Source organism: Diplotaxodon limnothrissa, linkage group LG14 (assembly GCF_057381915.1).
Source record: "Diplotaxodon limnothrissa isolate DT_005_m linkage group LG14, D_limnothrissa_male_GT1.1, whole genome shotgun sequence".
Lineage (NCBI taxonomy): Eukaryota > Metazoa > Chordata > Actinopteri > Cichliformes > Cichlidae > Diplotaxodon > Diplotaxodon limnothrissa.
Genome location: NC_140609.1, coordinates 17,407,257 through 17,435,041, shown reverse-complemented (window position 1 = coordinate 17,435,041; position 27,785 = coordinate 17,407,257). Strand labels below are relative to the sequence as shown.

General features: G+C 42.0%; 1 protein-coding gene across 3 annotated transcripts in view; it reads left to right on the top strand.

The window, feature by feature from the left end:
• Positions 1-27,785, top strand: part of gramd1bb (GRAM domain containing 1Bb) — a 69,405-nt gene that overhangs the window by 39,322 nt on the left and 2,298 nt on the right. The window contains exons 4-21 of one of the 3 annotated variants that reach the window (XM_085370996.1): positions 10,539-10,749; positions 12,530-12,550; positions 14,092-14,115; positions 15,791-15,811; positions 16,479-16,502; positions 21,735-21,819; positions 22,307-22,410; positions 22,497-22,592; positions 23,357-23,437; positions 23,580-23,695; positions 24,682-24,841; positions 25,165-25,354; positions 25,470-25,613; positions 25,727-25,845; positions 25,935-26,077; positions 26,236-26,339; positions 27,046-27,340; positions 27,530-27,541. In XM_085370996.1, coding sequence (XP_085227122.1) covers positions 10,539-10,749; positions 12,530-12,550; positions 14,092-14,115; positions 15,791-15,811; positions 16,479-16,502; positions 21,735-21,819; positions 22,307-22,410; positions 22,497-22,592; positions 23,357-23,437; positions 23,580-23,695; positions 24,682-24,841; positions 25,165-25,354; positions 25,470-25,613; positions 25,727-25,845; positions 25,935-26,077; positions 26,236-26,339; positions 27,046-27,340; positions 27,530-27,541 — 1,950 coding nt within the window. The remainder of the gene's footprint in view (positions 1-10,538; positions 10,750-12,529; positions 12,551-14,091; positions 14,116-15,790; positions 15,812-16,478; positions 16,503-21,734; positions 21,820-22,306; positions 22,411-22,496; positions 22,593-23,356; positions 23,438-23,579; positions 23,696-24,681; positions 24,842-25,164; positions 25,355-25,469; positions 25,614-25,726; positions 25,846-25,934; positions 26,078-26,235; positions 26,340-27,045; positions 27,341-27,529; positions 27,542-27,785) is intronic. The other 2 variants (XM_085370997.1, XM_085370995.1) reach the window with 2 other exon arrangements.

Genomic DNA, 27,785 nt, shown 5'->3' with positions numbered 1-27,785 from the left:
TATTTCTATATATTTTTATATATATTTCTGCAATCTTAACGGCCCCACAGTCAGTAGACTATGAATATTTCAGGAACCAGAAAACTGGTTCATATACACATATATAGCATATACTTTCCTCTTTCGCCATCAGCCTAAAAACAGTACCTTTACATATGCATCTCTCACAAAGCCCCTCTAAACAAAGAGACTATATATTTTATTAGACTGGGTCATGAAAGTCTTCAGGGCACACACAGTGGTAGCTATAGATGCATAATCCGCAGTAATGTGGAGATGATGCATATTTGTGTCTCTGACATGGGCAGAACCTTGTAACCATGAAGGACTTGAAAAATTTGGCATATATTAGAGAGATGAAATATCCAGATTGACCAGTGAAGTAAAGTTAACATTGATACAATGGAGATGCTGTATTTTACAGCATTACCTCAGTCAGGTGGAGTAGTTATTAATGTATGCGTCCATATGCACCAGGTTAAATTCAAACAGGTTTTAGGGAACTAGTGTAAAAAAGCTTTTGTTTAATACTAACTGTCAGTAAATAAGAACTTGTGTTTCACTTAAAACCCAGAAAAGGATGAAAATGTACACACAGAAGACGTTTGTCTAACAAATCAAGTTCTAACAGTATGAATTAACCTTTTATTTTTTTCAATGTAAAGATCACATTCGAGATCATATGATTACTGGGTGTTGGAAACTGTTGCTTGAAGAACTGGTATTCATTGATTATCATCTTTGTTTCTGTAAAACGAATCAATTGCTCGTATCGGCTTAACTTTAGGATAGAAGTGCAGCATAACAGCATGAGAACACCAGGGTGTTCCTGTGTTTCTCATCAAAATATTTAATTACATATTTCAAACATTAGTAGTAACACTACTTACTTATTTGACTTTCAAACTTCAAAAATACTTCACTTTGTTTCCCTCGCCCTACCTCCTGCCCAGAGCTTTGTCACCCAGCCTGCTTCCGCCTGTGTATCCCTTGCAGATGGCAGCGGCTGTGCCACGTCCCACTGGGACAAAGTGTCCTACAGGGGCCTAATCCGGTTGCCACTTTCCCGTCCCTTCCTGTCCCTCTCTGACACCTTGAGTTCTCAAATTACCTCATCAAGCTGTGGTTTGGAATTTAATTTGGCATGTTTAATTATATCAGCGTTTAAAACAGCTCCCTGTACCCAGAGGTGACAGCTTCAATAAGAACCCAAAAATTGTTACAGGCCTTCCTATGTTAGGTTGTCTCACAGAGAGGATAATTAAGCGTTTTAATTAAGCCTGGGACTAAAGTCATGCTTGTGGGAATAGATTGAAATAGTTTTAGGAAAGGTAACCTATATAATGCCCCGCATGTTGTTTTTTTTTTTTACTGTGTGGACACACTGTACATTGATGCAGAAAGTGTTATGTCAGTCTTTCAGTCTCCTTTATTTGGTAAAAAAAAAACCAAAAAAACAAATGGAAACACCGATCATCAGCTTGAACTCTTGGGATGTTTTTGATTGCTAATAGCGTGTTTAAATACTGCATCAGCACCCCCCACCCCCCCTTTCTGACTCACGAACACACCACCCTCCAGCTCTCTACTTCTCCCTCGACTTGGGAACGTTTCAAGTAGCGGTGCACATGAATGGCTTGACAGGCTGCCATGGTAGCTGCACGGCCGACACAGTCAGGCTGACAGACATTTCCGTCCCAGCGAGGCATCGTCACATTGGTGTCGTCATGACAACTCTGTAAACAGCACGCCTTCCTCTCAAAAATCATAGGAGCCTCTAACGTTTGTGGTGTGTTTTGCGTACATCATCAGCAAAATGAACTGTATGAAATCAAATGAATTGTTTTTTAAACCTGTCAATCATCATTACGTAGCTGCAAAGGAGCAGCTACGTAAACACCACACACTACCATGTCTGTGAGTGTGTGGTCAATTTGACCATCTGTGTATCCCCCGGGTTCAACAACAATGAGAACAGAGGTTCTCTAAGTAGGTCACTTGTTGGTGTGAGTCTGGGCGGGCTTATCACGGCACACAGTAGTCCAGCTCAGTGGACCAGCTCCCTTTGTTCCACAGCACAGCTCCGCTGAGCGCTCCCACAGAGGCAGCCAGCAATGCTGCAGCCCCAGGGTCAAGTCTTTCCAGCAGCACAGCTAAAGGTTCAGTTTGCTTCTTTTTACAGACACAGAGGTGATTACTGACTGCGATAGCCTGCATGTGTAAATGGCTGTGAATGTGAATTCATTACCTTAAAATGACTTTTCCTGGCATGTGTGGCATGTGACAGGTTTCTGCTGTTGCAAGCTTATTATAGTCTCACAACAATGTGCAGTTAGAAGTAAATCATAGTAATAATTAATAAAGTAGTAAATATAAACAAACATTTTAGGTTTCACATAGAACAGGTTCACCCATAATAATTAGAAACCAGTTGTACCTCATTAGGGTTTCATTCCAGTCCTATAGCCAAAACCTTGCATCTGTTTGACTTACATGAAGGTGTAAATATGTCTAATTCGATAAGTTATAGATAACAACAGAATTTTAATGGCTCACAAAGCTGGCATGTGAATGATTGTGTGATTTTGTGTTCAGATATTTTTCCATTTTCAGTTTATTTAAAATAATGTAATCAGGTAATTATTGTCCGCACTGTTGCCTCACACCAAGAAGGTCCTGAATTCGATTCCGACACCTGGCTGCGTGGCCGGCTTCCTCCCACAGTTAGTGGGGTTAGGTTAATTGGTACATGGTTCGCTAATCCCAAACCCACCAGCGTAAATACAGTTATACTGTATGCACGTTTAAAAAACTAGAAACTGGAAAAGAAAGTCCAGTATTGATAGTATTTAATGCTAAGCAGAGGTAGGAAGCACCAACATTAGTTTAACATTGCTATAAAAACTAAATGCAACAAAAATAACAGAAACAGGCTTTAAAATTTCGAGCAGGTCGTGACGTCTATGAAACCTGTGACTAGTTTGTGAGCTTAGATCCTGGAAGCATCAGACTTGGGTGAAGGGAGGGGACTGAGCCCTTCTACACATGAACACATGAGATAAACAGGAATGCTGCAGCACCCTGTAGCAAAATGGCCGTATGAAAATGGAACTAGTGTGACTATGAGTCATCACTGTGATCAGTTTAATGGGATTTAGGGATGGTTTATTTTGTTATTTACACATCCACTTCTCCTGCTGTGCCATGTGAACTCCATAAGAGGCCAATCTGTTTTTGTAATCTTGTGTTTTTACCGTTATGACTCAAACGCCCATGTATAAAATACCAAATTTGTAAAACTATGCACCTTTATATTCTGTAATTAGAGCTTGAGCATGCATTAATGAAACATCATTAAAGTATAATGTAACTGTCTGCAAAAATAATGTGCTTTCACTGCTTCGGGGGAAAGTACTGTAAGTTCATGTGAAGTTTAAATCAGCGATGCCTTTTATATTCAGGGGCATGTTTGATTATTGCTGCACTCTTTGCTTTAAAATGCAAAACAATCAGAGGTGAGATCAAGTTCAGGAAGCACTCTCCACTACAGCAGGAATGACTAATGACAGGCGTCGCACACGTGTGTTACAATGCAAAGTGAACTGCTTGTATATCTGCATTAAAATGGATAGCAATGATACAGCTTCTTATTTTAATCTTTATTTATTCATTTGACCATGAGACAAAGTGGAAACACAGAATGCTTTAGGAGCTATGGAGTGAAAGTTCCACAGATGAATCGCAGGTTAATCCTAAATATTTGTTGGACACATACAGGGAGCGTCAGCAGCTATGATTTTTTTGAAATATATGAATTTGGGTTACTTCTAGTATTAGAAAAAAAACACCGTGGCTTTGTGCATGTGTGTGGGTGTGAAACATGAAATGTGTTTACCACTGAGAAATGGGTGGCTCATTATGCGATTTCGAAGGAGCTTCCAGTGTAAAGTGACCTGAATGCCGGTGATGTCAGCCCCTCCGATTCATGAAACACATGAATAATTGAGGAAGAAGCAGGCTCAGTGCACCGGCGCTGGGCAGAGATGGAATGCAAAGTGAAAGCCATCTCTTTCCTCATTAGCTCCGTCTCTGTCTCTCACCCGCTCTCGCTCTAGCCTGCCTCGCACATTCTCTTCTATCTATTGTCAGCCTGCAGCCCTGAAATTCTGTGACCCAGCAGCAGCGATCGCAAGAGGAAGAGCCTCGCTTGGATACTAGGAGAGGCAATAAGCAGACAGATGATCCAATGGCTGAGAGAGCAGAGGAAGAAAAAGGGGGAACGGAAAAGTGCAGCTTGCTAAGAGAGAACGGGAGCTTATCAGCCCGTATCTGACAAAGGAGAGGCGAGCGCATGATAGAAAGAGAAGAACGAGGTCTGATATCCTGGCTTCGGTGGCTTCTCTCCATCTGTTGGGAACAAAATATGTTTCCTTTAGCTCGCTCTGCTGCGTCTGCTTCCTCCTTCTTTACCTCTCATCCTCCTGGCATGCTCCGGAACTCGTCCACCCTCCTCCCCTTTATCCCTCATCCCTCTTTCCTCTCCTCCCCACCCTTCATCCACCTCCTCTCTCCTTCTTCCTGTTCCTCATCTAAGGCTCCCGCTGCGTGAATGAAGCTGATTGAAAGGGGCTGAGCGCTGCGGAGTGGCTCCCTACATGGCTACAAGCAGGTTAGTTCTGGGAACAACTGCCTGCATTCAGACAGACTGACACGGAGCCGGCATAATGATGAGTTTCCCTGCTTGGATCAACACGTTCTATTTAGAAGGAAAATCCTAGGAGGATGAGAGCTGCATCTCAGACCACCAATGCGTCTTCTTTGGCAGGTGGTGTTAAGGGCAACGTAAGCTGGTTATTAGGAGATCAGAGCTGGCTGGGGAAGATCAGTGGCTCTAAGCCTGCTGAAGGAAATCACCCAGCCTCCTCCTTCCATTTTTTTTCTCTGTCTCTCTCACTCTCACCTTGTTTTTCTCCAGCTACCTTTTCTTTTGCACGGAGAGAGAAAAGAAGTGCAGTGTGCAGTTTGTGGGATGATCCACTGGGTGAACAGCTCATCACTGGGAGCTGCCTGCGAGGACATGGTGGTGTTTGAGTGTGTGACGGTGGCCAGCGAGGGCTGTCGCTGCCTTGAGGGCTGCTGTGAGGAGGTGCTGAGGGGCCGTGTCTTTCATCAGGGGTATGGTGGATTCTGTGATGCATGCGTTAGTGTCACTGTGCATATGCAGGGGGAAAAAGGGATGGGTGGGGTAGAATGGTTTTGGTTATGTAATCTGTGCATTTCACAGGTGCATTTAAATACCAAAGTGGTTTATTTTGTATTGTTTTGTAGATTGTGTGTGCGATGTCACTATTTGTATCAGTTTCGGCAAGACAAAGCGAGCTGTGACGTGCCTGGTGTGATTAGTGGGCATACATACTGTGCGTCCACGCGCATGCCCATGTTTACTTCTGCTCCTGTGTGCTCAATGTGCGCATTCCTGGGAGCGCATGTGCAGTGGTTGCTAGCGAGCGTGGTGCTCCTCATGGTCCTTTGGGAGCAAGCAGAGCTGAAGGACCAATGCCAGATGGGTATTTTCCAGGGTCAGCAAAACTGTGAAAACAAGTGGGGCCCATGGAAAGGCCCGGAACTCTGCTCTATTGTGAAGTTGAGCGTTTGGACAGCTTGAGCCGGTTGGATTTAGGGCTTTAGAGCTTATTTAAAGAAAAGACTGTAACAAAGTGGTGCAAACAGCGAGCTTGTTTCTCTTTCTTTTCTTTTCTTTTTTCTTTCACTATGAGCACAAGAACTTGACCTATTGTGAATGGCTGGCACGTCAAGATCCTGTGTGATTAACACCTTGAAGTCAGTTCTCTGGGGTTTTTTTTATGTAACTAGGCAAAACTTTAAAACTGGACAACAAAAATCTTGTTACTCATCTCGTTGTATCATCAAGTCTTAGCTCGACTCAGTCCAAGCTACTGCTCAGAACCAACAAAAGCACAGGAATAAGGCATCCTAGTCTCCATTTACTTCATGTACATTGCATTGAAACATTGCATTGACAACTGCAACTGCAGAAAAGACCTCTTCAGATCTCTTATCTGCTTAATGAAATAAAGAAATAGCCCGTAGGTGTCCACAAAATACGTTTTGAGTTTTCACTTGCATTTAAAAGAGTCTGAGCATTAAAAAAGTCTGCAATTATTCAACAATTAATGTAACAGTTTATCAGGTCTCTTGAATTAAAGCCGAGCCTCTGCGCTTCCCTTGGATCTCAGTTCATTTCAACTCCATTTGCTGGGATACAGAGGCGAAATCCAAACATTTCCGGGGCCAAGTTGTGTTTGTACCTTCAAGTTTTCTCAGATGCAATGTGAATAATCAATGTTTAAATGACAGCTGTTTGTTTGAAGACACAAACACTTGCTTAATCATGAAATGTACAATGACGGTGCCCAGATGGGTTGTGAGGTATTGTCTGTCACATCACCATCCTGCTGTATTTTCGGCTCAGACGGCTTCTCTGACTGCAGAACTTGAGTATATTTAGCCACACACATTGAATATTTAAGCCATCCTGTCCACTGTTGCTATAGCGATCTTCATTCAAAGTAGAGCTGTGTTTGAGCTTTGTAGTAGGCAATGCTTCAAGTGATATGTTTTTGGGGTTTTTTTTTAAACTGATAAATTTCTTGAAGTTCTCTCTGTGTGTATACTGTATATATGTCACTGAATATAAGTGTACACAGCAGCCTTCAGGCCACTTTATCATTGCCACCCTATGACCCAGTAGGGACTCTTGCCCTATTTTAGCTCCAATACAACCAATAGTGCATATAAGTTTGCAGTGTTTGTCATGTCTGTTACATACGGCATTTTCATATGACGTGATAACTGTAAGAGCCTTGTCTATTAATCTACTGCCGAACTCTGTGTTTGACATTAATCACACTACATACTAGCATCCAGTGATAATGCTGTGACAGGTCCTCGCTTTGTGTCTCAGTGTTGTGTTTCATGAGGGAGTGAAGAACAAAGCAGTTGCGACTGATGCTTTTGTCCACTCTTCTCCAGGCTAGCAAAGGTTGCATGTTCACTCTGTCCACACTTAGCCCGCTGGTTCAAAGAGCAAACTCTTGTGTGAATGACCGATTGGGTTCAGTCATTCATATGCTGATGACGGATTCAGTGTTTCCATTGTTTACTGCCGTGTATCTGGAAGGGAGAGGTGATTCGTGCATTCCTATTACTGAAAACAACAAGTGGGGGTCCCTGTACATGTTTTGCATGCGGGGACATTATAAGAGATGAGCCACGTCTTTTTTTGTTATCTCTTCTATTTGCTAGTTTTGGTTACCCCACCACATCTCTCAAACTTAACATGGATTCACGTGAATTATGCTCTTTAGGCAATCCTTATAGAAGCCATTATCTTTATGTATTGTCTATTTTTGTTTGGTGATGCTACATTGTAGCTACATTGTAGTATCCAAGCATTTGGACTTTTAGTATAATTAACCTTCATAGGACCAGATGGGAACTCCATCCAGTCTTGCAGCACTAGTCCAGACCTGCTAGTGTGAGAGTGAGAGTGACCAGCCTAGGATGTGACATGCAAAATAACACGACATGAACCCAGTACATGCCCATGCTATAGTATTTTTGGCCTATTTGTGCTATTTATTTTTTAATTAATTCAACAGGATGCTTGCATAAGATGTCGCAGGCACATAAATGCTAAAAACGGGTCATTTTTACATATTGCTAGGTGGTTGCCAGGCAACCTGATGGGGTAATACAAATTATTCACAAGGGGTTGTCATAGTGGGTAGCTCCCTATGTTGGATTTGGCAGATTTTTTAATGAAGCCATCAGGTGTCTGATGGTGTATAAATTAAGTTTTGTGGACATAAATAAAATGTCTTTATAATGAAATAAAAGGATGCAGGTGCATCAGTACTGAAAGCAGCTCATATAAGTTGCCCATTGCTAGGTGGTTCCTAGGCAACATGGTGATATCATAATATCTGATATGGAAAAGAACTTAAAGGAGCCTAAGATGCACCCGTGCGCCAGGTTTTATCGCTCAGCTCCTGGCGATGTAGGTGTTGGAGTTGGCGGACAAAGAAACAAACAAATGTGCAGACTGAGATTTTATGTCTTACAGTAAAATGCTCTGTTTGGATGCAAAGACACGAAAACAGTATGTTTTATCTGTATTATTTGCACAAAAATGTGTTTGTCTGTAGTTATGAGATCATTGAGAACACAGACACATGACAGAGTGTGGACTGTCTTGGTGCAGGTTTGGTTTGCCATGAGATTCCAGTTCTGTAGCTATTGTATTTTGATATATATTGTTAATACATCTATTTGATGTACCTGTGCTCTTCTAAGGTTTGGTACAGTGCGCTACTTGCACCTTTTCTGGTTGATATTTGTGTAATTGGTGACAGCTGTTCTGATTATAAGTCACCTGTCCCAGTCAAGGGGCACATGGTGCACAGGATGCTCATCTTAAATTGTATTTTTGTGCATCACTTGGTCTTACACACGTGGTTTCAGTCATGATTTATTTATGCTTTCACATGAATTGTTGAGAAAATACTAGAATTGGGTGAACTAGTTGGGAATTCACCATGTGTCACAGCCTATTACAATAAAACGTATGATGGTAATCTGTCTTAAATTTGTCATGGATCAAATACGATACATTAGTGAGGAACTAGTATATAAAAGGGTCTTGTATTTAATTTTATCTATATTTTTGTTCTGGAATTCAAACACACTGAAGAAGACCCAGCACATAGTACAGTTTTAAGGGCCAAATTTAAGTAAGAGGGTTTGCGTCCAACCCAGTAATAAAAAATAGAAATCTGCCCATCATGTCTTCCCAGAAGTCCCCAAAACACAAATGTTCTATCTGACCAAACATAAAAGACGTTCATTGAACACCTTTGTGCTTCATGTTGGTTTACACGTCCACCAGCAGCACGGAACACAACAGCCGCCCCCACCACTTACGGCCATGTGCCACAGTTTGTGCCATTCTCCATCCTCCTATCATCATGTGCAGTTGCCCACAGGGTTTCCCACAGTGTTTTGTAGCCCAGACAAGAATCTGCTTACATCATAAAAAATGTATAACCTTACAAAACCACCCATTCACCTTTAAAGAAAAGCAGCACAGGTGTCGTTCTGAATAACCAATGTCATAATTTCATTGTCTGTTCTGATTTTAATCTAGTATGTCATCCTTTATTCGGAAATTCAGCAGGTTATGGGTTGGGTGTTGCCTGTGCTAAAATCAGAGTATTTGCTTGATTGTCCCCCAACTTCCAGGTGTGTCGTATATGCACTTAACTACAAATCTTCTGGCTGAGACAGAGATCGTACTGCACGGTGCATATCAGATCAGCAAGCTGCAAACTTTAATAGCATGCATCTTGGCATGTACAACGCCAGAAGTTAATATGAAACGCCAAAAAGCACAAGAGGGAGCGTGAGAGGCAATAAAAATACTCATTGGAAAGCTAAACTGTAGCTCTGCACTAAAATCTCATGTGGTGGTCCTTTACTGTTGGCAGAAATTAATGTATACTTAAAATTCTAAATGTTTAACAATTAATGTCTTTTAAGGACAGCTTTCCCTTAAATGTATTCTTAATGGTGTCACTAAGGAATACACAATGTGCACTATACTTAAAATGATCATCGACTGAAAGAACTGAACTTTAGGTAATCATATGTATTGATGTCAGAGGCGTGCATTATTTATCTTAGTGAGTCAACAGATGTGAAGGCTCTGTGATGTCCTTGTCTTTTAAAATCAAGCAGCCATTGGTACAGCAGCATCTGACAGTCAGACAGAAGCTGTCATCACCGCTCTCTATGATTCAAGGCTCCAAGTCCCAAATGTAATGGTAGATCAGTAATTCATGACCACTAACAGCAGCCATCGACTGACGTAATGGCTTGCATAATGCCATGTCAAGTAACCAGGCCTGGCAGGCACACTGTCACACAGATCACTTACAGGGCCTTTTGTTAGCTTCTGTCATTAGGAGAAGAAGGCTCCTTACTCAGCCAGAGATGTTTGAGATAGTCTAGTTCTGGATCACAGAGCCTAGCAGATAGGAACCTTGTGCACAGTTAAGGTCTGGGACTGCATGCAAAACAGAAATAGTGAAATATCACAGTGAGGATCATTCAAATTTGATATTTTTTCTAAAGATTTCTTAATAACTATGTGGATGTAGCTTACGCCATTTCGTTTCGTCATTGCTGCTTTTGTTGTTGTTGTTGTTGTTTTTGAGTTCCCGTATTAGCTTGGCCATTATTAGCCATGTTAGCACATGGTGCTTCAAGCCTATTAAGCCTCAAGTGATGTAAGGCTGAGCAAACAGTGTACGTGCTGTGCTGCTGTCCACACTGACCTGTAGGTCAGCGCTGTCATGCAGAGCAGTTTGTCTTAATATTTGTTGTGAGGGTAAATCACATTGGAATGAATTCTCTTCTTTTTCTCTCTTTTTTTTGTTTGTTTCTTTGTTTTTTTTTAGCACTGCCAGTAACTCAAACAAGAGCACGCCCGCCTGCTCACCAGTCCTGCGTAAACGCTCGCGCTCTCCCACACCACAGAGCCAGGAGGGTGAGAACATGGTGGAGAAGGGTTCAGACCACTCCTCTGACAAGTCCCCCTCCACGCCTGAGCAGGTTGTCCAGAGAACGTACTCCGTGCAGTCGGCGCGAAGCGGGGGAAAGAACTCAAAGGTGAGTACACGGGAGATTCGCCTTTTTATCTTCTCGATGCATCATCTGGAATCTGATCAGATGGAAATACAATACGGACTGAAACACGGTGCACTTTCACTGGCATATTAAAAAAATTTTAAAAAACGGATAAAACAGAGGATCCAGCTCTCAGCATCGCTCAGCCCTTTTTGAGCTGTGTGTCCTTTCCACCCAAAACACTCAGAACTGCAGGAAGAGAGGCCCCCGTACACCTCGACAACACTTTGCGTCACACAGAGCTGCTTCAGTGGGACACCAGGTGTCAATATCACAGACAAAGATAAAGGTGCGACGGGCAGGATAAGGCCTAAGTGGAACACTTAGTAATAATCCTCAGTAATAAATTATTCATTGAGAATTAATTAAACTGTAGTAAAAAATTATTTCAGTGTGAAGGAATTATCATTGATTATGTTTGATAATTATAGTTATTATTAGTTTGTACACTAACTGATTTGACTGGGCGTCAATCATTATCAGGGACGCTGCTTATTTTAACCAATTATTAAACATTATTAATTATAATGTAATATAATGTGTTTGTTCAAAATAAGTAAGCTGTTTATTAGCTATCTATTCACCATTTAACAATGATCTTTAGCATAAAGTGTTACCTGCTTTGACAATATGTTGTCTTTAACCTCAAACCTAAGCATACACATAATTACAGTTGAGTGCATTTTTACGTTGTTGTTTCCACTTTGGCTCAAATACAGTAAGATGGTGGAGACGAATTTCAGGACTCTGGAGAAGATTTGGTTTTATAACGTGAACGCTTACTCAGCAAGAATATAATCGTGTAGGAAACAGACATAAATCAATAGGAGGGCACCAAAATGAGGTTAGCAACTACCTGCCATGCTTTGGATTGCCTCTGTGATTTTAGTCCTGATGTGTTGCATTACATTTTTTCATCTTCTAAATTAGTCCTCCTGACTCTCTGACAGTCGTGTTGATATTTTAACTCTTGTGATCCAGCTGTGTAACTGTGGCTGCACTAACACGTCAGTGTTGGCCCGGCTTTAGTTATTCTCTAGTGTAGTGATGCACGTGTTAGGATCGGTTATTGACTTGGTAGGTGCCTGATGATCTGTAACTATCACTCCACCCCTCCAAAACCAATCTGAACAGATAACACTATTCTCTCTATTCCTCCTGAACACACATTTTTTCACTAATTTTACAATAAAAGATTAAAGAATCAGTAAAGTTTTATATTGTACCTGTTTTAGCTTGCTAAACAACAAAATTAATCCAGGAAATGACTTACATTGACAAATGTAAAATGTAAACAATGGTTTCAAATCAGAGATTAGGATTTCTTGCGCTGAGCATGTTCTCTGTGTAGCTTTCAAGTGTTGCAGCGTTTTCTTTTTTGGATCTATCTGAGTTCTCATCAGCATTTCTCGTCACAAGCGAATTTAAATCTTTGAAAGTCAGGTATTCTCACAGAAGATGCAAGCCATCACACTCCATCTCCTTTTTTGCCTTTGCCTCATCCGTCTCCGCTGATCTCCGTTGGGTTTTTGAGATCGTTTTCATTTCTCCACATCACACTGTGCACGCCGTCTCTCTCTTCGCTGCTGCTGCTGCTGCTGCTGCTACATGCCATAATGATAATACATACCATCTGATAAAGACTGTTCAGCTCTTCTGTTGGTACTGTCAGCTGTTTCTTCTTGCAGTTTGTTTCGTTTTTGGGGTTTCATTTTTCTATCTGATTTTTTTGTTCTTTGTTCTTCTCCTGATTGCATGCTAGTCTCACAAGCGTCTTTCCAAAGTAAGCATTACTCTTTTTTTCTGTTCTTCTAATATTTCCGTGCCCACTTCCCCTCTGCAACACCTCCTGTCTTGTGAGCTGCGCTGTGAAAAATCCCCCCAAAAAACAACATTCCTGTTTTTCGAATGCTTCCCCCTGAAACCCGGCTTGCCCCCTTGTGCACACTGCAGCCGTTGCGATCCCCATCTGCACCCTTCATCACAGCAGATGGACGTTTTTTGCAATACCAATAACCCTACGCAACCTTACTCACTTCCTTTCCTTTTCCTCTTTCCTTCCTTTCCCTTTCTGGTGGTTTTATATGACATGAATTTCTACAGAAATGTCACATCAGGATTATTTGTTGTTGTTTTTTTCCTATTCAGATGTAGAGAAATTCACTAAATAGATAAATAAATATTGCAAATAATTGTCCAAATTCCTTCCTCACCTCCTCTTCCTGTTCCCTGCTTGGGCCTTTGTCCTGGAACTCTCTTTACAAACTTATCTCGCTATTACACTGCGGTAATGAGTGCTTTATATCTGTTATGCTGTGTACTGTAATTCCCTTGCTGTAGAAGGATGAACTCTTTAAAATACTGCCAGCATCCTAGTCCAGAGCAGCAGGACCGGATCTTTATTTAAGCAGCCTTTCTGTCATCACATGAAACAAATTTATCTTATTTTTTTTTTATATTTAATTAATAAATTTTTTTTTGCACCACAGGCCCCAAAATTCTCCAGACTGCGGTCACGTTTTGGCGCATCAGCTATACTGTAGCCCCATCATCTAGTTTGCTACTTGTCGCAGTGTTTTTCATGTCAGTCATTCAATTTATGGCTTGGCTATACAGTGACTCAGGCTATAGGATGCGATTAAAAAGCTAATTTTTTTTTTACCATAAATGAATAGAAAGACGCAAAAATGGGAGAGTGAGTCAGTAAATTGGAGGTCGGTGTGAAGAGAGCCCTCCTGATGCTCTGTTTGCTGCTGCGCAGTCACACAATCAGTTTAGTGCACACACATAGATCCTAATTGATCATATGACTCTCCTTTTATGTGCCACAGTTCGAACCCTCTCCACCCCCACCCTAACTCTTTTGCAATATCTCCCATATATATAGATATATATATAATATATGTGTATGTATACATATATACACGAGCCTCTGTGGCCTGCAGTGGTCACATGACCTCAGCAATGGCATTAGGTCCAAGCAACGTGAGCTCGATCGCCCCAACCCTAATGATGCACAAATCAAAGATGCATTTGGTAGAAGAAACGTATGCGCCGTGCCTCTATGCAAAACGGCATAAACGGCAGTCCTGATGTAATAATAATAATCAATCAGGCATCTAATGTAACATATCCAGCTAGATGGAGAGGCTAACCTAACCACTCAGTCAGCCCTCTGACGCTGTTACATCGGTATTGGCAGTGTTATTTCAGAGTTGTACTTGAGCCACAGGCGCTTACGATATCAGTGTATCCATTCCTGTCAGTGTTTACGTTGCTCATTGCTTTAGTTGACATTTTTGTTTCTCTTTAATTTTCTTTCAGTATGACAGGCTAAACCTGATTAAAGTAAGCATTTCTTCTTGTTTTCATTTGACCCATTCACAATCCCTTCTGCCTCCCATTGAGTCCCTTAGGCCTCCACTTACCCATCATATAGAGATGGATTTCTAGTTCCTGTCCCTCTTGTCCTTTCCAGTGCGCCCCCACCCTCTGACTCAATGCGAAAGGATCCTGATTTCATTCTGAAATGTTAAATAATCAGCCCGGCTTAATCAGAAGACTGATTCCACTGTAGTGATTGTCAGCACTGTAAATGACAAAATATTATTATTCGAGCCAATTCTTTTGCCCCGACACAAAACTATTTCTTTAAAACAATATGTCCTAAAATTTAAACCAAGAAATCTTCCCCTCCTCTTATGTAGTCACAGGAAGTCAAACACAGTGGCACATGCATACATGCACACCTTGTCCAGACAGTGGACTCTGAGTCATTTCTCTCTGTCACCTTCAGATCAGAGTAGCGCACATTGGCCCAGCTATCATCACAGCCTTGAGCCCGCTTCTGCAGCTAAATGCTAGCTGACGCTGCGCACACCAGAAAAGCAGCAAACCCTGTTGAACAGAAAACAAACAAACTAAATATTTCTGTGTTTTAAAATTACAGTTTTGCAATATTTAGGGCTTCATTCAGTCCATGATTTGTGTTTTGTGGCAATTTCTAAAGCTGCCAAGTCAAAGTGTAATACGAAACATATGACTCACTCTTCAGCTACACCGTCACAATCAACATCATCGACTTTTTTTTCTGTGTTCTTGCCAAAACTCAATCTGGATTATCCGCAAAGTCTGTTATTCACATCAGATTTAACTTACTGTGTCAGTTTGGGGTTTTTTTTGTTCTTTTATTAATATAATATTTCTTTGTCAATCATCCCTCTGCTGCCAGACACATGCTGTATGATGCACTTTCTCCTCTTTAGTCCCCGTCTTCTTCCCTCTTCTTTGTTCTCCCCTTTGAATGATCACCTGCATGTTCCCTCTGTGGGACTTTTTGCATTTAGACTGTTAGAGTTGAAAGCGTGTTTATGTGAATGGAATTGTGAATCTTATTAGGCCGCACCTCTGCTGCCCTCTGCTGCTGTAAAACCGCAACAGACGTGATTGTTTGTCTAAGAAGAGACCTCAAAAGAACAAATTATAGAAAATCACCAGTGACACGTTTCACACCCATTACAGCTCATTTAAATATCATCACTAAACTACAAAGGTGAATTAATTTTCACATTTTCTTTAAAAAATAAACTCCACGCAGGCAATGTGATGATTTTTGAAGACATATCGATGTACGTCTTGTTGTAAAGGTATTTTGAAATACAAACATAGTATATCCAGTCAGAATTAAATTACTTTCAGTTCCACCAACACAGGAAGCAGGTCTTCCTTGGAAGATTTGGGGAAAAGTCCTATATTTGATTGATAAGTAGACATGTCTGTCTGGGTGCTTACGTAAGTGGACTGGAAGATAATTTAACCCTCCATCGTTTCCATGTTCAGGATAGAGTACATTATTTAAATAGTGTGGGGAATTCTGCTGTTAAGAAATTGTTGTTTTACATCTGATGGATCTGGTTATTAAAAAGGTGATTGATCGTGTGTATCTGCATAAGCCTTCAAGCCTGCTGCACTGTTCACTAGTTCCACAGAGTTAAATGCTTTTCCTCTTTTTCTCTTTCCACAGAAGAGCCAAAGCTGGTACAACGTAAGTCACGCCTTCTTTATCTCCTTCTGTCTGTGTGTGTGTGTGTGTGTGCGCGTGTGTTTGTGTTTGTGTGCTGGGGTGTCTTCATGTCATGTTTGTGACACCTGAAAGTGTTGGTTTAGTTGCTAACACTGCTTAGGAGCTGAAAGGTCTGTTGTCCTTGACCTTGTTTACTGGAGCACTGAACCACTAGTGTGCGTTACTGGTCCTGCAGGAAGGGATTAGCAGGAGGCTTAAAATAGCAGCAAGTGGGCCTTTGATGCAGCAAGCAAGACAACAATCCTTCAGCACTGCAGTGCAAGATTTGACTAATATGCCCACATATTTGACTGGTATCACACAGTATAGAATCGACGCAGATTGTTGCAGTTCTGTGTTTTCACCACAAGGTGGTGTGCTAACACTATTTTCCTAACCATGGTTCTCTTTGTAGATCGCCACTGAACATCCACTTAACAAATATTTTAAACCCTTTTTTTTTTTAAACAAAAAGGTTGCCAGCTGTGTGGGTTTAAGTGGATTTAACCACTAATAAGTGAGAACATAGTTTCTACAGAAGGGTCTTTATTGGATTTTTCCCCCCCATTTTGTGCTCCTTTTATTTCTTCTGTTGGTTTATTTCCTTTCTTTTATTCCCTGTGTGTACACTCTGCCCCTCTCTCCCCAGCATGAAAGACAACACATCCTGAGAGTAAGCATGACTTGTATTTTTGTCTAGCCCTGATTATCTTTGACTTGTCTCTCTTGCTCTCAGACTGGTGGGATTTTTTGATATCCCTCCTGCCTGTTTCTCATTCCATTGCCTTCCCTCAGCACTCAGCGTTGCTACCGCCAGCAAGTGACACGCTGAAATAGAAAGCACTGTGCTGTCATGATAAAGCTCAAAACAAGATCTTCCATATTGTGTTTTCAACACAGTGTAGAAGAATCGTACAGCACAATTATTCTTTCGTAGCAGTAACAGTGTTCAAAGGGTTTGCATTTTACACGTGGACCTGTGAGCACAAGTGAATTTCTATTTCTGGCGTGCAACAGGTGGTAGCACACTGAGTTCCTCACTGTACTAAGCAGCTCAGTAAACCATCACAAGGGCTTCTGAATGCGCCATGGGAATGAAGCATGGTGCTTTAGGTTGTGGCACGTTTTCCTCCTGCCCAGCTCTCTTTCCTGCGTCCTGATAAGCACGGGCACTTGGTCTGGCATTAAAACAAGTAGAAACACAAGGCCCTAACTAAACATAGCTGAAACATGAAAAAGGATTCTGAAAGCTTTTCAATACTTCGCTAATGCACTCAGCTGTAATAAACCCATTTCATTTCCTCTACTGACCTACTATCTGGAACAGACCCGTAACAAGTGATAATCACTGCTGTAAGTGCCGTCCTGTGGTTCTCAAACTGTGGGGTGGGCCCCCTGGTGGAGAATAGAGGCACCACAGGGGAAGGAGCCACATTAACTTAAATTATTACAGTTTAAGCAGAGGAGGCAGACGCATGAGCGTTTCCTGATGCTATTATTATTAGTTTTATTTCAATAAAATTACCAGAAAATAGACATTATAGTTTGCAAACCACTGGACTGCACTGATAATCTCTCACAGATGTCACTGTCATACTTACAGATGATATACTGCCGGCTACCAGCACAGTGAACTTGTCGTGTACAAGATGGCAGGATAATCTGCCCTTACCTCCAGATTATGTTGCTGTCAACAAATCTCTGTAAAAGGCCAAACTTAACAGTGAAGCCACCCTGCTCATTAATTGCCACGTTTTCTTGTTCCTTTGTCTTGCAGATCTGCATTTTTGTCAGCGGAAGCACTGCGTGCCGTGTTTTTACCCTGAACACGGTCACAACTGTTTACATGCATGCTCCTTCGAGTCCCTTTGTACTACAAGCCTGCCGTCTGTATCAGTTCTGCAGCTGAAAACAGTCCACACATATACTGCATATAAATATATGCATTAGCTTACAGCACCCAGATGTTGAAAGGAAATTATTTAGTCTTTAAATAAGACTGAAATGTTTGGTGATGAGTAAATGCTATGGACACAAAAGACAAATCTACTGTGGCTTACAAGTTAAAAATAGTATTTTGTTTTGACATACAGAGAAGACTTGAGCCATCAAATTTAAATCAGCACATGTGATGCAGGGATGAAGCTTTCCAGCATTAACTCACATTAAGCACATCAAGCTAAGAGTTGCACCCAAACAAGCCAGTCAGTCTTTGTAGCTTCGTCAACTTCTTAAGAGTAAGAAGTTCACGTTGTTGTTATTTCGAAGTTGCGTTGGCTCAAGACTAAAACTACATAGAGTGTGTATGTGAGACAACTTCAACAGGATAGCTGGCCTCAGGTCTCCGAGCCTCAAACAGGGAGGAAAAGCCTGAAAATAAGAAATGTTTATGGAGTAATCCCTTAATATGAATATTCAGAATTGGCATTACAATGTTCTCTTCAAACCCCGCTGACAATTTGAATCGGGGTGAAATTCACCATCACAGCTGATTCATAATGGTGAATTGAATTAACTGCTCAGCATCGGGGCTACCTTCCTGACATCTTGTACACTAATCTTTACACACATGTGTTTTTACTAAAGCTCAATCAGCCGGAGAAACGTGTGTCTAACAGATCCTTTTTCAGTTCACTTGGTTCTGACACGTAGGTGTTGTAGCATTTATGCGCCTGCTTGTCAGACACTGTGTGCATGTGTGTGTGTGCACGTCTACGTGGCAGTAGCGATCGGCCACGACTTCGAAACTACAGTGACTAAACATCCACCTTTCCTAACGCGAGCCCGTACGAGGTAGGCGCGGTCACCTCACTTTCTTAGGAGCAGCATAACTGCGTTTTCTTATTCGCTTTGCATCTACACAAATGTGTGGCCTCCAGGAAGTTGGCAGGAAAAGAGAAAACAAGCAACAAACAGCAAGATAAGAGATATCTGGACAGTAGACAGTGCATGAGTTTAGTGCATGGAGACCAACTTTCCATAAAATGAACAACAGCGGTAGTAAAATAGAGAGTTTATTGTTAATAGGATAAACACACTCCTCCGGTACACAGCATAAAACCCCACCCAGGTTTGCAGTACCAGTCTCCTCCATCCCCTACTGTTTGTCCAGCATGTTAATAGTTAACCAGATCGATACACGCTGTGTGTTGGTAGTTCCACTTTATACCCCGTTCGTCCTAGGCGTCACTGTGCCGCCTGAACTCTGCATGCAAAGTCACAGTCAAGTCAATGAACTCTTTCTTTCCTTAAGCTATAAAGCTACAAAATCGACACGAATACACGGAAATACCACAAGTACGGGATGAACCTTCATTAAGTTTCATGCTCATGATGTAAAGGCATGTTTTCCAAGAAGCCTGTGATATTTTTCTTTCTGCTTCCTCAACTTACGCAAAGATGGGACTCGTGGCTGGATTCCAGTGCCCAAATATGACTTATAAATTTGCTTAGAGCAATGAAAATCCAAGCCACAGTTACACTTGTTTTGTGTTTTGTTTTTTTTTCTCTCTGTTTGTTTTTTGTTTTGCTCACCAGTCAGACCTCCATAACTGCGCCCACGTTTTTGAGCGCCGAAGCATTTTTTTTTGTTAAGAAAATCTATCGATTTTAAGTGCTGCTGAAGTAGAAGCTCTCCATCCTTCTCGCCCACTGAAAGTAGCAGAGGGGGATCAGGTGTCAGGAGTGCATGAATGACCTCAATACCAAGGCAGGAAGGAACCACTCCATACTTGCAGTTTCTTGAAATCGCCGGCGTTCAGCACGTTCAGTACTCGTACTTTGGATTCCAGCGGCCTTTCATTCATAAAATAAACGTTAAAAGCCCAAGAGCAAAGAATTATCGAGCGCGTATTTATTCATTCTCCTCGCTCTGCTATTTAAACCCTGGCTTGCGACCCGGTGCAGTTCCTTTCAAGATTGATGGTGTTGTTTTGCAGCCAGAGGTAACTGGAGGTTATGCTCACATCTGTTCTCTATAACTCAATCACTCGCTCAGACTGTAAGACGGACTCAACACATACTTTGGCTTTTTTTCCCTTTATTCAGTCCTACTTTTTTCCCCTACAGCTACATCTTTGTTTATATTAATCCTCCAGTCTGCAGAGTAAACTCGCCTCATTCTTTGCTGGTCATAAACAGAGTAATTATCAGGCACTCAGACCTGGACAGCAATACACACACACACACACACACACACACTCATGCTCTGCTTGCACACTTACGAGGAGGAGTAAGCAGAAAAAAGGAAAAGGCTACTGGCGTGATAATAAACGACTTGTTGGCTGGGGTTACTAGAGGGCAACGGCCGTAACTCCTCTCCCTGTCTGCGTGAAAGGAAGCGAGAGAGAGGCACAGAAAGACAGAGTGAGACAGGAATCATGTGGCTGGAGTGCGTTGTGTCCACTGCTCAGTGTTGAAAGGGAGCAGCACCCAAGAGGAGGAGGGGAGCGCGGATACTACAGCTTCAAACTGCTGCACACATTGTCTGGCTTCTCTTATTTTCCCAACTTTTCTCGAACTGACAAGTCAAGTCGGCTGTGAGACGAGCCCACTGGGGCGCATTTTTGGAAAACTTGTTTCCATCCAGGCAGCAAAAAGGATCTGGCGCCCTGAATATGGAACTGGATGAGGACTGTACGCTGTCTGACTGGGAGGCCATGCTGGAGCTGGATGAGGCGTTGGCATTGTGGGTTCTGCAGGGTCCAGCTAGAGGGGAATGGGGTTGGGAGTGGGGCTGGGCTGCCTCAGACCTTCAAGACCCCGAGTGGGACAGTGAGGAGATTCCTGCTGTAAGTCGACCCCAGCTCGTAAGCTGAAAACATCACGGGGAGAAGCGTTGAAAAATGAAAATGTAACCTTGAAGCGGCAAAACAGAGGATCGCCCAGAGGGCTTTTTTAGGGAACTTTGTGTGCTGTGCATGCTGCTGTGAGCGTAGTTCTGTGGTAAATCCCCACCAATAATTCAAACAAGTGGTTTGGCTGTGAGTCTTTGCTATTTGAAATCTTCTTGAGCTCACATAGGCCTGTTGTTTGGCATGATTGTCCAGTTACTATGTGAGTGATTTCATTTGTCAACAGCGGAGGTTGTTTCTAGGGTTGTTTTAAAAAATGGAAACATGATGATGTCTGCAGAGAACGGCATGATTTTTTTTAAGAACACTTTCAGTTTTTTGGCTTTAGACTTCTCCCTTGAGCCTCGATCAAAAGGAATATGTATTTTCTTTTCTTTCTGCTTAACTCTTGTTGCTGTTATGTTTTCCTGAAGTTTTCCTGTTGAAGGAAAGCATCTGGCACGGACAGTGAGAGCCTTCCCTCTGGTACACATTTGGAGATATATCACAGGCTAATCTAGTCAGCTGAAGCCAAGCATAAAGAAAAATACTGGTCATATGAAACAGAATATGCTTCCCGTTTGATCCTAATAAGCCAACACTGTCTGCTTGTTTACACTTGAGATTTCATCGATGATCCAACAAAAGCCTCACTGTCAGAAATATGTCGCCCTGTAATGCAAATAGGATATCCTGACTCATAAATACCAGTCATGGCAGCATGTGTTTTGAATGATTTGCACTGGGCTGATTCTTTCCTTGTATTGCGCTTTAAATCGGTTATGATGCGTCCTTTCAGATATCTCGGGCTACGTACCTCTGCTTGCCGTACTCTGTATTTCCATTTGCAGTAACTGTGAAAATCCCCCACAGGATGAAAGTCACGGCATGATTAAAGTAAAGCGGACATACCGATCAAACCTGTGGGTGGTTTTAACAAGGTTATCTCACATGCTCGTGGAAACAAGTAACCCAGGCTGTGTGACAGAGGCAACACTTGTGAACAGAGCATGAGGATGCGAGTGTGTGTTTGTTTGTGTGTGTGTGGTTTCTGACTCTGCCTGTCACTGCAGGTGCTGAGCCCGACATACAAGCAGCGCAATGAGGACTTTAGGAAACTCTTCAAGCAGCTCCCTGACACAGAGAGACTCATTGTGGGTGAGTGTACACACTGAGGCCATCTGAGTACTGGCAGGGTGCAGCCAGCTTGGTAGTAATTAGAAAATGATTAATCCTTCCGGAGCAGACAAGTACGGGATATTCCCACCGGCTGACATCATGGCATGACTGTAAATATGTGTCGATTTTTGTCACTGAGTAAAATAAATCCCACGGTCTTCAGAGGCCTTAGTGTCATCGTTTGAGGAGACCTTTTCCTTTTCGGGCACTCATGTGAACACGTAATGTGAACACAAGTTTCGCTCATTTGTTGTTGAGAGTTTCTCAGTGTTCCTATGAGTACAGTCATTGTTGTAAATGCTTCCGACTAAATCAAACTGCATGTGAACTTGACTCGAACTTGCTGAAATGGTCAGTTTTGTGTCCTATTTGTTGTTGTTGTTTCTGTGCTACATGGTGCAGTTCCTGTGCCGTCTTTTTTCTCATTTTCCATCATGTCTGATTTCATGACTCATCCATGTTGCAGACTACTCCTGTGCTCTTCAGCGGGACATCCTCCTGCAGGGACGACTCTACCTCTCTGAGAACTGGATCTGTTTCTATAGCAACATCTTCCGCTGGGAAACGCTGGTATTGCTGCACTTCTGTGCATTCTTTCTGGCAGTATTGGGTGTGTGTGTGTAAGTAATGGTGTACATTTGTGTGTTTGTTTAAAGCTCACGGTGCGGCTAAAGGACATCTGCTCAATGACAAAGGAGAAGACCGCCCGGCTCATTCCCAATGCCATCCAGGTCTGCACGGACACTGAGAAGGTAAGGGATACGCAAGACTTTGTTTTCAGTGTGTACATGTCAGTGTTTATTGATGATGTGGCTGCTGATAGAAGCACAAAGATGAAGTGTGAAGTTTACAGAGCTGTGCTCTCTGCTCAGATTCAGCCAAATACTGCCAAACTGATCAGACAGCTACAAATGGATGATGAGATAAAGCACCCCGGGAGTGCAAACCAAGAGTTTCTTAAGGAAAAACAACAGGATATTCTTCTATGGCCCAGTCAGTCATCTGATCTCAGTGAAACAGAGGCGTTTTTTTAGTTATTAAATGCAAAACTGCAAGCAAATGACACAAGCAAACAAGCTGCAAATTAAAGAGGTTTCAGTAACTTTCTAGTCCCTGTACTTTCTTGGGAAAAAAAATCTGAATTGAAGCTGAAAGTCTGCATTAGAATCACACATTAAATGTTTGATTTACAGCCCACTGTGGGGTGGTGGTGTGCAGAAGCAAAACTACAAAATTGCGTCTTTTTCCTCAAACATTATGGAGGGCACCCGTAAATGTGTCAGAAATATGTGCTTTAGTTTTTATTTTCATTTATTTCAACTAATTTACAAAATTATTTCTCCCTTTCATTTTGTATTTTGTTACTTTTTAGTTCCCACTTATTTAATCTCCCAGAACTGACTCTCTTCCCTTTTTTTCTATTTGCATGTCTTTGTACATGATGCAAATTCCTTTATTTATGGTGTTATTTTAGTTCCATGTCGGCTAATACGAGATCGCGTTTTATTCTCTGCAGCACTTCTTCACCTCGTTCGGAGCCAGGGACAGGACGTACATGATGATGTTTAGACTGTGGCAGAATGCGCTGCTCGACAAGGTCAGCAAATCCAATTTGTGACTTTATGCTTTGGTCTATATTTTTTTTCTTTTGCCACACATGGGATGACAACAACAAATTGCTGCATGGTTCCCTCCTCACTCTCTTCGTTCCTTATAACTGGTTTGTTGATCTTCTGCAGCCTCTGTGCCCCAAAGAGCTCTGGCACTTTGTTCATCAGTGCTATGGCAACGAGCTCGGCCTGACCAGTGACGACGAGGACTACGTTCCTCCCGATGATGACTTTAACACCATGGGGTATGTCTGGCTATGGTGCTGCATCAGTTACTATGGCTACCACTATAAATATTGTCATTTGGTTGCCTAATTTCCCAAATTAGAAAATAATTATTCCGGCCAACATGAGCCAGAGCCAGTAAATACTGAGTATTTTCTGTGCCGATGTACTATTAATACAGTTACGGTTTGAATGCTTTTATTCTACAATGCACTCACAGTGAAGGCTAAAGGCTTTGTTGCGAACATGTCTACATACACATAAGAGACAGTTTGCCTCAAAATCAAGTTTACATGTTTCTCCCCTAGTGCTAGTTATCGATCTCGATCTTTTTGTGTTGAGCTCATCAGTTTTGGGTGGAGGTGTCTGTGTTCCTTATGACATAATGTAAATAAATGGCACTTGGCTCACTGTGCTCAGAAGAGCCAAAAAATGTATTTGAACAAGTCGTTCATTCGAGAACTCATGACCTACCTCTGCAACATAGAAGCACATGAACCCGTGACGGTGTGACATGACACAAACATGTGACATAATATAAACATACAGAAACAATAGCACTCCCCTCATGTTAGCTAGTTCCTTTGATTGGCCAGCGTGAAAAACATTCCTACATAAAACCACAAACCATGCTGCCTTTGCAGTGGTTGATTCATAGACAGTGACAAGGTCATGCTCGCAATCAGTAGCCATCTGGGTGTGTCAAGTTGACAATAAAATGTCAATAAAAAGGACTCACTCTGCTATCAGTTTGTGATTGAACGGGGTCAAGTCAGCAGCCTCTGATAACACGGGAATTACCTGTGACAGATAAGCAGAAATTAGAAATCTCTTGCCATCTGTTGTAAATCCATTGCTGTCTACAATCAGAGAAATTCACATTTACTGCTTACATCCAGACTACAGGCAGAAACTCATATATTTGTAACTTAGCTATTCTATTATCGCAGACGTCTCTACAGCTGCAGTAAAGTCTGGGGCTGTCACGTTTCTCCATTGCCTTCAGGTTCAGTGAGGAGATTCCCAATGAGGAGAATGAGATCAACAATGATAACTTGTCCAAGAACAACGTAGAAGCCAAGCCTGAAGGGAGCCCTCCTCCTGTACAAAAGAAGCTCATCCCAAACAGCACCATCCCCACCCCTGGCAACCACGATACCATCACAGTAAGTTGTTGCAGTTATGCTCTATACTCTGTTTTTAACCACGTAAAGCCTAAAACATGAAATCATTGGCAGACAATTCCTTTCTATTTTTTTATTTCAGTGTTTATTCTACCTTTTGACATTTTTCACGTTTTTAAAAAGGAAATAACATTTTACTTTGCATATAAGAGTTTTAATTTATATCATTATTGCTCCATTCAGTATTTTTGTGCAGTTTTTTCAGGTTTTTCAGTATTTAAAAAAAACAAATCACAAAAATTTTAATCAAATCACATGCAAACCTCAGAATCTCTGAATAACTTCACCATATTGTTTTTCCGCAGTTTGACCTCCCAGCTGAGGAATATGCAGACTGCCTGCCAGATGGTGATCTGCTGGCTGTCCCTCTGGTGGTGGAGGAAAAGAATGAGACCAGTGGGCCTGCTGGTCCTGTCCCATCACCGTCACTGGACTTCAATGACAATGAAGACATCCCCACTGAGCTCAGTGATTCTTCAGAAACACACGACGAGGGTAATTGCAGAGAGCGGACGGTCTTTGCTAACAGGACGACTATTCATATAATTTAAAACCAGAACATAAGAAATGTATTTTCTTTATTTGTTATGTGTGTTTCTTTGCCACGTAGGAGAGGTACAAGCCTTCCATGAGGATCTCAATGGCAGGCAGCATATCAATGAGATCTACAAGTTCAGTGTGGACAAGCTGTATGACATCCTTTTCACGGAGTCTCAGTTCATGAGTGATTTCATGGAGCAGAGGCGATTCTCAGGTCGGTACGCCTGATGTTCCTGCACGTGATTCAGTCGAGTCACGTCTGAGCTCCTTGGAAAGAGTGCAAGCTAAAAAGACAGGCTTTATTCAATTCGAACATTTGCTTTTCAGATATAGTGTACCATCCATGGAAGAAGGAGGAAGATGGGAACCAGACCAGAGAAATCATGTACACCATCTCTCTGTCCAACCCCCTGGCTCCCAAAACAGCCACAGTCACTGAGACACAGGTAGTCATGTCAAGTAGAAACATGTTTAATTATTTAAGCTCTGCTGTGCTTTATGAGACACTTAAACTACATTTTGTTGATTGTATCAGACTCTATACAAAGCCAGTCAGGAGAGTGAGTGTTACATCATTGATGCTGAGGTCATCACACACGACGTCCCCTATCATGACTACTTCTACACTCTCAACCGCTACATGCTCACGAGGGTGGCCAAGAACAAGTGTCGGTTACGGTGAGTCATAAGACTTCGTGACATAATTATTTTTGGACCATCTTTCCCCGTGTTTAAATTATTTTTAAGTGTTTCTTTTCATGGTTTATCTCAATTTATTTACCATTTTATTGCAAAGACAGAACCTGTGTATGAATACAGTCATCCTCTTCTCCTAGGATATCAACAGAGCTGCGTTACAGGAAACAGCCATGGGGGCTGGTAAAAGGCTTCATAGAGAAGAACTTCTGGAGTGGGCTTGAAGAAAACTTCCGCCATCTTGGTAAACTCCATGGTTGTTTGGTTGGCTGTTTCGATTGGTCACATCAGTCATGTGGTTTTCTTAACAAGAAGACTCAGAGAGCGCAACTCGAAGAGCAAGGGCTAAACTAAAACCTTTATTTATGATGCTTTTATTACAACATGCTGACGTCAGCTTGTTTTTATTAGAATATGATGACATCAGCCTGTTATGGCGTCACTGTGAGCTCGTAGAGCATCGTATTTTTTCAAAAAAGGGGGTGTTATGCTCGATATGATCTTGGGCGCTAACAATGAAGGTCAAACTCAAATGCTCAGCCAACATGGTACCCGTCCTCCAAGGCCTGGTATATTGTTGTGAACTCCATAAAAATTGTGGGTAATATAGTTTTTTTTTACTGATTTTAACATTTGATGTGATCTTGACCCTAGTTATACCTTAATTAAATCAGCTGAAGCTGTTATTGGTATCTACCATCACACAAAACTTTCACAATGATATCTTTGGACACTGGACTGCAGCAAACAGACAAACAGACAGACAAAGAAATGGAACCGATTACATACTCCCCCCATTCAAGGGGAGAAATAATGGCAACGATAGACTTAATCTAATCATTGCTTAATGCTTAAAGAGAGAACAAGAGCATGTGGATGTTTTCAACAAGCTGAAAGTGCATGGGTGTTATATATATTTATATGTAACAGGTGTGTTTTTCCTCTCTCAGAGTTGGAGCTGTCCAAGCTGGAGGAGATACTCATGGAGACTCACCAGCTGTCTCCAAAGGCAAAAGTGGTGAAGAACTCCACGGTGAGGCGCAAGAAGAGGCCGCTTCCCCACATGCGCAGCCAGCATCTGGATGAGGCCCTCAGCCCCGTTACCACGCCGACAGATGAGGAAGTGATCCAGAGGATCAAACACGTGGCCGGCTCCACGCAAACGAGACACCAGAGTCCAGAACACCTGCCCGGAGGCTTCGCTCTGTACAGCGTCTCCAAACTGCTGCTCATCATCAGCTTTGTGTAAGCAGCTCATCAGAGCACGCACGTGCACACGTCATTCCTGTGAGGATGGCTGCACAGTTGTCCATCAGGATGTAAATGTACATTTGACACATGCTGACATGACTTATTTTAATTTCCTTAGAAATATGTCATTATTGTTCTTTTGAGTGTAACTCCTTTCTCCTCTTCTTTCATTGCCATCCATAGGATCTGTCTCAGGTACACATATATGTTCTCTGATATATAGACAGATTACAAATTATAGAAAAACTAACAAACTGTCTTAGTAAGGTACTGGGCCACTATATGTCGGCCGATTGGCTTTAGCGTTCCTTAGCAAGTTTGCTCTTTTATTTAATGTCTCAATGTCGGTGGAGAGTGACTGACTGACTGATGCACAGTCCAAAGTTTCCTGTAGGCGTTCAGTGATGTTGAACTCTCATTACTCTAAAAACAGCTTTGT